Source organism: Panthera onca, chromosome B1, assembly GCF_046562875.1.
Source record: "Panthera onca isolate mPanOnc1 chromosome B1, mPanOnc1 haplotype 2, whole genome shotgun sequence".
NCBI lineage: Eukaryota > Metazoa > Chordata > Mammalia > Carnivora > Felidae > Panthera > Panthera onca.
This window is the reverse complement of record NC_138342.1, coordinates 1407829-1420257: the sequence shown is the minus strand read 5'-3', so window position 1 is coordinate 1420257 and position 12429 is coordinate 1407829. Positions and strand designations below refer to the sequence as shown.

The 12429-nt window shown below is 46.8% G+C and overlaps 1 protein-coding gene across 1 annotated transcript in view; it reads left to right on the top strand.

Moving 5' to 3' along the window:
* The first annotated feature begins 12069 nt into the window (after nucleotides 1–12069).
* The window catches only part of POLN (DNA polymerase nu), a 130955-nt gene continuing 130595 nt past the window's right edge, over nucleotides 12070–12429 (top strand). Inside the window, 1 exon segment of the mRNA XM_081795420.1 lies at nucleotides 12070–12135. Within this exon segment, the coding sequence (XP_081651546.1) occupies nucleotides 12070–12135 (66 nt within the window).

The window sequence follows — 12429 nt, the reverse complement described above, 5'->3', positions numbered from 1 at the left end:
CCTTTATTATTGGAAGAATTGAATATTTTGTGCATATTTGGATGCCGTGTCTTTCCACTTGTATAAATCTTCTTTTGTGCCATTTTATAAGATTTTAAGTTTTCATCATTGAATGCATCGTGCCTTTTTGTTAAATTTATCCCGAGTTCTTTCTTTTGTAAAGATTTCCCCTGTTTGCATTCCTTGGTTGTCACTGTTGCTGTGGAGGGTCATAAACCACAGTGGTTATGAGCACGAACACCTGAGTCATGTTGCCTGGGGTTCAGTGTGGGCTCCTTCACTTACCATCCAGCCCAGGCTTATTAAAATTAAAACAAAATTTAAAACAAGTTTGTATTCACGATGTTTTACTGAACCTCTAATTGTTCCATTGCAATATTATTTGTTATAAGAATTTCCTCAGGGCGCCTGGGTGGCTCAGTCAGTTAAGCCTTTGATCTTGATTTCAGCTCAGGTCATGATCTCACGGTCAGTCGTGAGATCGAGCACCGTGTCGGGCTCCTGGTTAGTGCAAAGCCTGCTTAAGATTCTCTCTCCCTCTTCTTCTGTCCCTCCACTTCTCCCACATGCTCTCTCTCTCAAAAAAGAAAAAAATTCCTCAAACATTTAATACTTTAAAGGTTTCTGCAAAATGTTGAACTTGGGTTTTCAGACTCAAGTATTCAGTGGAAATGCCAAATACTAATTTCTAATAAACATTGCGTGGTTACGTGGATCTGTCTGCAATGAATTTGAAGATATATTACATAAATGTTTATTGTGGTAGTATGCATTTTGGGCATCAATTTGATTACATTGTTTTACATAAGTAAATAGTAAGTAGCGTGCTCCTGTCACGAGGCCATCTGTGTTTAGCTAATCAGAGGACTTAGATTTCAGTGCTTCTTTCATGTTTCCTGTTTGTGTTTTTAAAAGCTGCAGAAGTGGTGAATAAATCCCCTATTAAGTGTTCAGTACTTCTTGAAGGTGGGAAGAATCAATCACTGGAAAAAAGGGTAAATCATCGCAAATGTGATTAATTCTAAATAGATAACTTTCACTTGGTGTCTGCTGTGTGCTAGGCACTGCGGATTCCACGCTTCAGAGAATAAAGAACCGAGTCCTTGTTCTCCAGGAGCTTATAGTTGAGCCTGCTTGGTGGGGGATGGGGGACGGGAAGATAGAGACGTGTGTCAGGTGCCATGGTAGGAGAGACAGTCCCGAGAACAGCAGGAGGGACAGCTGGCCCATTTCTGCCCTATCTCGTTTAGTTTTTTTCTGGGTGGTGGGGAAGGTAGTCTGAAGTGTGAGAATTATGCCTGAGTTGACATCTAGAGGGTGGTTAGGAGCCGGTCGGTCTGGAGCCCCATCTTTGGAGAGTGGGGGAGGACTTGGCCAAAGTGTTCAGGTTAGGGAAGGAGCTGGGGCTCCGGGGCAGCTGGAATACAGAGGGGTTCTGGAAGCAGGGGGAACCCCTGTCTCGGGGGTGCTCTGTGTGGTGTGGGTCCCAGGGCGGGGGTAACAAGAGATCCTATCACCAATACCTGGGACAGGAGACACAGTGGCCGGGAGAATAGACCCGGGGGCAAACTCCCTGTGTTCAAGGCCCAGCCTAACTCGGTCTAACTTAGACTCCCTGTAGTACAATGGGGACAGTGGGACCTGCCCAGGGGTTGGCAGGCTCATTGTCGTCCTTCAGGTGGAGGGAGAGCCTGCTGACTTCTGATGGGGTGGGGGGGGTGGGGGGGCGGCAGCCCTGCCTTTGGAGATTCGGAGGTTCCCTCTCAGCCCTGCTTCCTGGTGCCCCTCCTGTCCCTCAGATAGAAAGCCAGCTTACCCTTAACAATTTTGCTTCTTTTCTTGCAGAAGAATTTTGAAAAGCCATATACCTGATGATGTGTTTTTAAGTTAACATTTAAAACATCCATAACGAGTTTAAAATGTTTCATAGGACACGATTTCTAATGTATTGATAATATTGACATTTTAAAAAAGATTACATCATTGTTTAAAATATATCTACTAAAATCTAAGTACTATACTCTGGTAACTTAATATCCACAAGTATCGCTTTTTTTTTTTTTTTTTTTTTACTGTTTGTTTATTTTTGAGAAAGAGAGAGACAGAGCGCGAGTTGGGGAGGGGCAGAGAGAGAGGGAGACACAGAATCCGAAGCAGTCTCCAGGCTCTGAGCTGTCAGCACAGAGCCTGACGCGGGGCTCGAGCCCACAAACCACAAGATCATGACCTGAGTCAAAGTCAAACACTCAGCTGACTGAGCCACCCAGGAGCCCCCATAAGTATTGCTTTAAAAGTGACATGAGAAAGATATTCTTCAGCAAAATGAATTTTTGTATTTCCCCTTTGCTCCTCAAATGCCTTTTCTTTTTTCTTTAATTTTTTAATGTTTATTTATTTTGAGAGAGAGAGAGGGAGAGGCAGAGAGAGAGAGAAGATCCCAAGCATACTCTTTGCTGTCAACACAGACCCTGACACAGGGCTCGAACTCACAAACCATGAGATTATGACCTGAGCCAAGATCAAGAATTGGCCACTTAACAGACTGAGCCACCCAGGCACCCCTCAGATTCCTTTTCTTGTATACTCCTCTGCAAAATTGTTAATGTAATATAATTTCATGCTTGGAAGTCTTTTCTTAAAACCATGTGATATTTCTCTGCAATAAACATGTGAGTATAAACTTCAACTTTACATTTTCTGTGACCATATACCAAATATTGAAACATTTTCCTTCAAAATTATTTTTAAAGTACTGTTAATATATGTTCAAAACAACATATAAATATATCACAAAATGTGAAAAATAAACATGAAAAATAAATGTTCTTCTGAATGAGTCTGGTACTGAGATAGGTAGAGATTCTTTTTTCCCCTCAGTCTGTGAATTTGTGAATGGAGGTGATGTGGTGCTAGACAGAGACAAGAAGGGGGTTGCTGCTGAGCTGTGTTAAAACAAAACTTAGTAGCTAGATGAACATGTTCTCAAATCATTGTGGTGATTTTACTTTCTGTTAATTGGCCTTTCCCTGGAAGTCGTAAATTATGAATCTTCAGTCTTACTCACGTCTGCAGGGGCCTCCTGTCCACGGCGCCTCTCATCACGCTCACAGGCAGCGGTCGGAGACTCGGATCCTGCCTGTTCCAGCCCGTGATGCAGATACGCGCTCCTGCCTGGGTGAAGAGTCACAGCCCTGGAAGATACCATATGGTTTCATTAGAAAGTTTGCTCATAGATAATGTGATGCTGTGTCCCCACTTTACCTTGGACAGGTTTTACCAGGAATCAGTTTGCTTTATAGATCTTAGGAATCCATATTCTAGTGAAATATTCAATGTTTTTCTACAGAATCTAAATTCTTTTACAAGCCAGACGTCATGAGCTTCCATCAAGCTCTGTCTTCAGCCCTCCGGTGTCAGACTCACGGACCAGCCGTCTGCTGACCCAGACGGAAGAGCAGCAGCTCACCGCTGCCTCCCAGCTGTCTACCTCCACCGTGGAAGCGGGAGGCTTCGGTTCTGCAGAAAATGGAATGGGAAAGAAAACAATTCCTAAAGGAAGATGTAGGTAATGAAAAAAGAGAAAGCATGAATCTTAAAAGAAAACATAGCACACATAATTTTTCGGGGAGAACAAGCAAACGCGTGGCATCGGAAGAAGACGCTGCTGAGGTCAAAGCCTACCTAAATTGTGGGAACCCCAGAGCATGCGAAAACCATTTTTGTCATAGTAGGTATTTGGATGATTTGGAGCACAAAGCCAAGTGATTGAAATGCTCCGATAGGCTGAGGCCCTGGTGGTGACACTGATGTATGAGGATGGTTGGACCCAGCTGAGAGTGGCCCAGGTGAGTCAGCAGCGTCGGGTCTGCTGGTCAGTTCTGTTTCTGTGCCACTGCAACGCCCCTTCTCTTAGTGTCTGATTTGGGTAGGAGAGCTGGGGAGAAGATTTGAGCCCCCAGTGGTGAGTGACTGAGAACGTACACTCATCAGGTGTTCAAGAAACCGCCAGTGTTTTCCAGAGCAGGCACACTGCTCTGTGCTCCAGCAGCACTGGACCGGGGGGCGGGGGGGTGGGGCCAGACCCTCACCTTGCTGTCTCCTGCTGTCAGCTCCTGCTGTCAGCCGTTCCAGGGGTGTGAAGCGGGGTCTCGCTGCGGCTTTAAACTGCGTTTCCCTCCTAACTAATTACATGGAGCGTCTTCTCTGTGCTTATCGCCGCCGTTTGTGTATCTTCTTGGGGGAAACGTCTGCTCAGATCTTTTGCTCCTTTTTTAATGGGGTTACTTGGGCCTTATTTTGCATCTGTAAGCATTCTTTCTGTATTCTGATACAAGTCCCTTGTCGGATCTATACTTTGCAGTTCTCCACATCTGTGGTTTATTTGTCTTCAGTTTCTTGCTGGTGTCTTTTGAAGCACAACATTTTTTCATCCGATGAACTCCAGTTTATCAATTATTTTCTTTTATTACTTACACTTTTGTTGTTATATTCAAGAATGCTTTGCCTATCCCAGGTCTTGAAGGTTTACTTCTATTTTCTTCTAAGAATTTATGGTTTTAGGGCCACCTGGGTGGCTCAGTTGGTTAAGTGTTTGACTCAATTTTGGCTCAGGTCATGATCTCCTGGTTCTTGAGTTTGAGCCCTGCATCAGGCTCTGTGTTGCCAGTGTGAAGCCTGCTTGGGATTCTCCCTCTCCCTCTGCCCCTCCTGTGTGCTCGCTCGCTCTCTCTTTCTCTCAGAATAAATAACATTTATTTATTCATATATATATATATATATATATATATATACATACATACATATATGAATTTATGGTTTTAGGTCTTACATTTGAATCTGTGTCTGATTTTGAGTTAATTTTCATGTCTAACGTGAGATAAGGGCACAGACCCACCTGGCTGCCTGCATGTTGATATCCAGCTTCCCCAGAACTGCTGATAAGACTCTTCTTGGGGCGCCTGGGTGGCTCAGTCGGTTAAGCGTCCGACTTCGGCTCAGGTCACGATCTCGCGGTCCGTGAGTTCGAGCCCCGCGTCGGGCTCTGGGCTGACGGCTCGGAGCCTGGAGCCTGTTTCCGATTCTGTGTCTCCCTCTCTCTCTGCCCCTCCCCCGTTCATGCTCTGTCTCTCTCTGTCTCAAAATAAATAAACGTTAAAAAAAAAAATTAAAAAAAAAAAAAGACTCTTCTTTCCCTGTTGAATTTTTTTGGCACCTTTATTGAAACTCAATTGACTATAAATATAAGGGTTTATTTCTAGACATTCAGTTCTTTCCATCGGATCTATATGTCTGTCCTAATGCCATTACCACACTGTCTAGGGTACTTCAGCTTTGTGGTAAGTTTTGAAAGTAAGAATTGTGTCTTCCAACTTTGTCTTTTTCCAGACTGTCTTGGGTATTCTGGTTCTTTTGCATTTCCATATAAATTTTAGGATCAGCTTGTCAGTTCCTTCAGACACCCAGCTGAGATTTTGGTATAAATTGTGTTGAGTCTATGGAGGAATTTTGGGAGTTTTGCTGTCTTGACAGTATTGAATTTTCTGATCCATGAACAGGGGTGACCTTTCATGCATTTAAGCCTTCAGTCTCTTCCAGCAGTGCGTTTAGTGTCCAAATCTTGCTCTACCTGTCATTTTTGAAAGAGTTTTGCCAGCTAAAGAATTGTAAGTGGATCATCTTTTTCCTTTCACCAGTTTAGAGATGTGACCACACTGTCTTATAGCTTGCTTTGTTTCCCACAGGAGACCGGCTGTCACGCTCCTCTTTAGTTCTATCTGGGTGACACCCCTACCCCACCTGCCCGCCCCCACCCTGCCTCTTTTAAGGTTTTTATTCATCCTTGGTTTTAAGCAGTGTGATGATAATGTGGCCCAGTGTGGCGTTTTCACGTTTGTCATACTTGGGGCTTGTAGATCTTGGTTCTACAGGTTAAAAGGGGGAGAACTCTCATTCCCATTGGGGGTTTTGTGGCCCTGAAGCATGGTGTTTCTCTGTTTGTTAGGTGTTCTTTGATTTCTTTCACCAGTATTTCATAGTTTCACCATGCAGATCCTGTGCATGTTTTGTTGATTTCCGTTTAAGTATTTCATTTTTTGGAATGGTTATTATAAATAGTAATACATTTTTTTAAAAAGATCATTTTTACATGTTCGTTGAGAGTGCATAGAAATACAGGTGATTTTGTGTTTTGATCTTGTATCCTGCAACCTTGCTATCCTGACATGTTAGTTCCAGGAAGTTTTTTGGTTTCTTTTAAATGTTTATTTATTATTGAGAGGGAGAGAGAGAGAGACAGAGCATGAGCAGGGGACGGGCAGAGAGAGAGGGAGACACAGAATCCGAAGCAGGCTCCAAGCTCTGAACTGTCAGCACAGAGCCTGACGCGGGGCTCGAACTCACAAATCGCAAGATCAGGACCTGAGCCAAAGTCAGACGCTCAACCGACTGAGCCACCCAGGAGCCCCTTTTGTAAATTCCTTTGGGTTTGCTACACAGACACTTGTGTCATCTATAAATAGGGACCGTATTCTTCCTTTCTGATTTGTATGACTTTTATTTCTTTTTCCTGTTGTATTACACTGGCTAAGACTTCTGCTGTGATGTTGAATAGAGAGGAGACCAGATTTGGAGAGTAAGATCATGGGGTTAGCTTTTGGCTGAAAGAGCTCTTTATTTACAAATTAATTTTAGGCCTTTTCTTTCTGCTTAATTATAAAACCTATCTTTCTTGAATACGTGCATTGTTTATGTTTAATTTTGAAACTTTATTTGTGTTCACAGGCTCTTATTTCCTCTGTTAACGGCATCGTGGTGTCACTGCAGAGCCGTGCAGTTGGCAGTGGTCCCCTGGACATCCCAGCTTCTGACGGCGCCCCGGGGGAAGTCTCCACACCCAGTCCACGGTGTAACTACATAGAAATGGAGCCTCCTCCGATGGGGGCCAAGAGCATGAGGCATATAATCAATTTTCCAGGTCAGACATCTCCATTCACTGCCTTAAATCCTACTTACATGCCTGCTTCAGTCCAATTTAAAGTCTCCCAAGCTCCAGTTTTAATTATTTAAACTTTTAGAAGTTTTGTTTGGGCATGTGAAAATAAATGTGAAAAAAAAAAGGATCTAAATGACAGAAACCTCTGCAAACACCAGCCTGCTTTTCCCCAGAGAGTTTCTGGAATGGGGGTTCCATCCTTCCATGGGAGCCCCTCTAAGACTTGAACTGAGAGCTCAGTGAGAAGTTGGGGAGGAAAGCATGGTTCCAAGGCCTGAAAATCCAGCCATGGCCAGACTCCCAGACTATTTTCCTCATCACACGCATTCATTCACTCACTCACAGCGTTAGAAAATTAAGTTATCCCTCTATTCAAAAAGTAAATTGTCCTCAGTACCACCTAATTTCATCCTAATTTCAAAGCTTCACTCTGTGAGAATAGTTATAAGACGCTAGCTGCCTGGCAGGAGCTCCTAGAAGGGGCTGTCTGGTCCTGAAGAGGGGCTCACAGGGTGGGGTGGGGGGCAGTGAGAAGGTGGCACTCGGGCCTGGCCCTTTCAGCCTCATCCAGTCTCACTGGGCTGTGGGGGACTTACAGGCAGTTGTGTCTGTGTTGTCTCAGCGAGGAGTGCCGGGGGCCAGTGTTCACTTTTATGATGACGGGACACTGTCCAGCAAAACCACTGGGGAACTCTGAGGAACCAGATTTATTCCTCACAGGTCCCGGAGGGTATGCAGCACACTGGGGCGCACAGCAAAGTCGCAGGTAGAGCAAGAGGGGGAGCAGGCCTGAGGCTCTGCCTTTAAGAGGCTCTGCCTTTATGAGGCTCTAAGGATGTGGGGCTTGGGGTTTCAAGGGCTCACTCCTGATTGGCTGATATAAGTCATAAAGGTGGGAGTTAGGGTGCAGGAAGGGAAAAGCAGGCTCACTCACAGGTCAGTTATCCAGGTCACCCTGGCTTTTCTGGAGGGACCTTCACGGGTGGGGGCGGCCTTGTTCCTTTTCTGGCTGTTTTGCTAGCAGCTTGTCGTACAGCTGGCAACATGGACGTTCTTTCGAAGTGGTTGCCTCGGCAATCAAAAGCCCGATGCCCACACTTGCACCACAGTAATTTTTGGTGCAAACGGGACAACTTTTGACAAACATAGCGCTCTGCTCACAAGAAACCCATAGCCTTATTTTTACATAATTGTCTTCGGAAAGAACACTTCGGCAGGTCTGTTGCATGGAAGGCCTGTTTGAGAGCAGAGCCCTAATACTTGGACAGCCTCTGCTGAATTCTGGGTTTATATATCCTACTCAGTGCTGTTTACTTGGACACGTGGTAGTCACTTCAGCCTTAACATGTGTCAAACTGAGCCCCTGCCCTGCCTGAGACCTGCCTCCTGGGGTCTGTGTTGTCCTAGCCAGTGTCCGCACTTGCTCTCCGTGAGTCTTAGGTCATCTTTAACTTCCCTCTTCTTTGCATGTACCACGTTCAAGCTCTTAGCAAATCCTATTGGCTCTGCCTTCAAAATACAGCTGGAAACTGACTTTCTTCCTCTCTGCTGCCGCCATTTGTTTCAGCCTTTACCTCCTGACAGAACTGGGCACGAGCTTCCTCGGTGGCCTCCTGCCTCCACCGGCCCCTCCACCTGCTCTCTGCACGGCTCCCAGAGAGGTCCTACACACTCCCTGTCCCGAACCCTCCAGCAGCTGCCCACATGCCTGCAGGTCTGCACCTGCCCCTCACCGGGCAGGAGCTCATCTCCTCTCTCCCTGCTCTCACTGCACCCCAGCCTCCTGCTCTACGTGAGGGTCTTGGTTCTTCCCTCTCCTGTAGTGTGCTCCCAGCTATCGGCATGACTTGCTGCCCCATTCCTGTAAACCACACACACACACACACGCGCGCGCGCGCGCAGCAAATCATGAAAAGATGAGAGTATAATGAGCCCCATATACACACCCACCCAGACCAAACAGTTACCAAGGGTGTTTCTGTCCTTCCTTCATCTGCCCCTTTATGAGGGGAGAGGTAGGGAGCTGGGATTAAGGAAAATCCAGACATGCCATTTTAGCTCACAGGGCTCAGGATGCAGGTCTAAAACACCTGGGCTTTTCTTCACGTGGCCGCAATGCCATTCCCAAACCTGACAAATTTAATACTCAGTCCAAATTAGTTACCTGATTGTTTTTAAATGTCCTTCTACACTTGATCTATTGGGATCAGGACGGGCAAGGTCATCCGTGACATTTCTTGTCTCTTCTGCCTTTTCTAATAAGCTCATCCTCCGACCCCTGACCCCGTCTTGCAAAAGGTCCCATGTCCTGGACTCACCTGTTTTGTCACTGTGGGGTCCTTTAACTCGTTCCCCTTTCCTCCGTGCTTTCTGAAAACTGGAGCTTGGCTCTACGAGTCCGTTTTTCAGGTCCCGCTTGTTTCACGAGAGCACCTCCCTGGGTGGTGCTGCCTCACACCCCATCCGTGCTGCAGTTGGCTGGTCGGATTTAGCAAATAAAAATGCAGGATGCTAAGTTTGAATTCCAGATAAATAATTTTTTAGTATAACCTATGTCCCATATGTTGCAAGACACATACATCTCTAAAAATCATGTATATTTTCTCAGACACAAATTATCCACTGTTTTCCTGAATTTCGAGTCTAGCTGCGTAGTCTGTGTTCCCTCCGGCCACGTCTGTGATGCAGCTACATTTCCTCGCATCCGTGATGCTCAGCTGGAAGCGGGGGTTAGGTGACATCAGCACAGCCCCCCTCTTGTCCCCTTAGTGGCTTCATGTGCCAGCGAGGGTCACCGGAATCACTTTTTAGTTATGTCTGGAAGATGGTGATTTTTCTGTGTCTGTCATTCCTTCTACGTGTGTTGGGTAAGATTTTCCATAGAGAACTTTCCGTCTTCAACTGGGTGTTTTGTTCGCTCGATCCCTCAGGTCCCTGAGGTGTTACAGCAGGGTCAGCGGGGGTTGGGCGGCTTCCTACCCACCATATACAGCAGTGCGCACACCCCCAAGTGCAGCTGCACGGCGTGTAGGATACCGCCCCCTCTGTGTGCGTCTGACCCCTTTGTTCCCTGTGGATCTGCCCCCAAGCTCTCTGAAGCAGCATTTTTGTGTTTTGTTCATTCCTGTATCTCCACAGGCCACGGACAGTGTGACAGAGCTTGTGCTGAGCAAGCGTTTGTTCAGAATTAGTCTTGAATAAGTGAATATTGAGGTTTAATTTTGTAAGTTCCAAGACATTTCTATGAAGACATAGCTTCACGTACCATAAAAATGGAAGTAATAATCCAATTCTATGATAGTATGTTTGAGATTTAAACTTGTTTTAAATGTCTATTTATTTTTGAGAGAGAGAGAGAGAGAGTGAGAGAGACAGAGCACCAGCAGGGGAGGAACAGAGAGAGAGGGAGACACAGAATCTGAAGCAGCTCCAGGCTCCAGGCTATCAGCACAGAGCCCCACACAGAGCTAGAACTCATGAGCTGTGAGATCATGACCTGAGCCAAAGTCGCACACTTAACTGACTGAGGCACCCAGGCATCCCTGTTTGAGATTTAAAATGAATTTGAATAAATCACATTAAAAATTTTTTGAAATGTTTATTTATTTTGGAGAGAGACAGAGACAGAATGCGAGTGGGTTAGGGGGGCAGAGAGAGAGGGAGACACAGAATCCAAAGCAGGCTCCAGGCTCTGAGCCATCAGCACAGAGCCCGACGCGGGGCTCGAACTCACAGACCACAAGATCATGACCTGAGTCGAAGTCAGACGCTCAACCGACTGAGCCACCCAGGCACCCCTAACATTTTTTTTAATGTTTATTTATTTTTGAGAGAGAGACAGACTGTGAGTGGGGGAGGGGCAGAGAGAGGGAGACACAGAACCCGAAGCGGGCTCCAGGCTCCGAGCTGTCGGCACAGAGCCCGACGCGGGGCTCAAACTCGTGAACTGAGAGATCATGACCTGAGCCGAAGTCAGACACCTACCAACTGAGCCACCCAGGCGCCCCTGAATAAATCACATTTCAATTAAAGCACACATAAATAACTCTCTTGCACAAGGCGTACTTAATAGCGCTTATCAGACACCTGTGCAACGTGCAAGTTCTTACCTGCTCTTTCTCCATCTTCACATTAACTCTACGTGTTTGGTCTTATTATTTTCCATTTTATAGTTGGGGAAACAGGCTCAGAGAAATAATCGTAAGTCAGTCTTGAGATTTCAACTCAGGCCTCCTCTTTTTAGACTCAAGTCTTGCTCTTTTATATTCTAGCTGCCTTTTCGTTTGCAAATGTGACACGACAGACTTATATAACTGACTTAGAGCACACATTGTGTTTCAGCCACTTTGTCTTACAAGATGCTCTTTCTGTTGTCTTATCTTAAGATGGAAACCCACACCCGCATCTCTCACTAGTAGGAGACCCTGCCGTTCTTAGATGGCCTTAGTGGAGACTTCGGGTCTCGGCAAGTGGGAGCATCAGAGAGGAAGCGCAGCTCTTCTCCTGTGTGAGCCCCAGCCCCTCTCCCCTGCTCTCCTCTGTGCACCCTCCCGAGTCTGAGTCCGCGGAGCCAAGCCCGGAGGCTGTGCTACCGGCACTCTGTGCTCCCTCCCTTCCTGGCCCCCCTTCAAGGGAATCCCAGGCGAAATCACGCAGGAAAACGTGACAGGACTGAAAACGTCTGTTTATGGAGCAAGCTGAGCGAAATCTGACTGTTGATGTGCGCAGAGCTGAGTGGGCCCCTGGTTTCTTTCTCCCTCAGCCTCTGCAAGACAGACCCTCATTCATGTATGGAGAGACAGTTACTATAAAGGGAGACTTACAGTGTGGGCCCTGGATGCAGCAGATGGGGTCTCAGACCTTAGCTTTGCCACTCGCCAGTTGGGGCATGCTGGGAAAATTGGTTAGCCACCCTGAACCTCAGTTTCCGTATCTGTAAGGTGGATCTGGTGCCTGCCTAACAGGGTTGTGGTGAGATTTCGGTGTAACAGTCCTTTGAGGTGTTTAGCATAACGTCTGCTCATGGGAAGTGTTCAGGAAATGCCACCTCTTATCAGTCCCGTGCCCAAGAGCTCACGATGCAAGGGGGCAAGCGGACTCTCAAGGTAAATGACAGCACGGCAGATGTGGTCCTGCTGCAGCCTGTGCGTGGACGAGAGTATAGGAGGGGCAGCTCCCTGCCTGGGGAAAGGGGCCAACCCTCCTGAAAACAACAGGTGGGCAGTTGGCAGAAATCACGGGGGTGGGGGGGGAGAACTGTCGACCGAATGCACATGTGCGGTGGCCCCAGAGTGCGAGAGGACGTGACACCAGGCGGGGTGCCAGCGAGGGAGCTCCGTGTGAGCAGAGGGCAGTGTCTGGAGCACGTGCTGGGACTGGGAGAGCAGGCTGCAGCGTGGTGCGGGGAGCCCGTGAGGGGCCCAGAGCGTGTGCTCTGG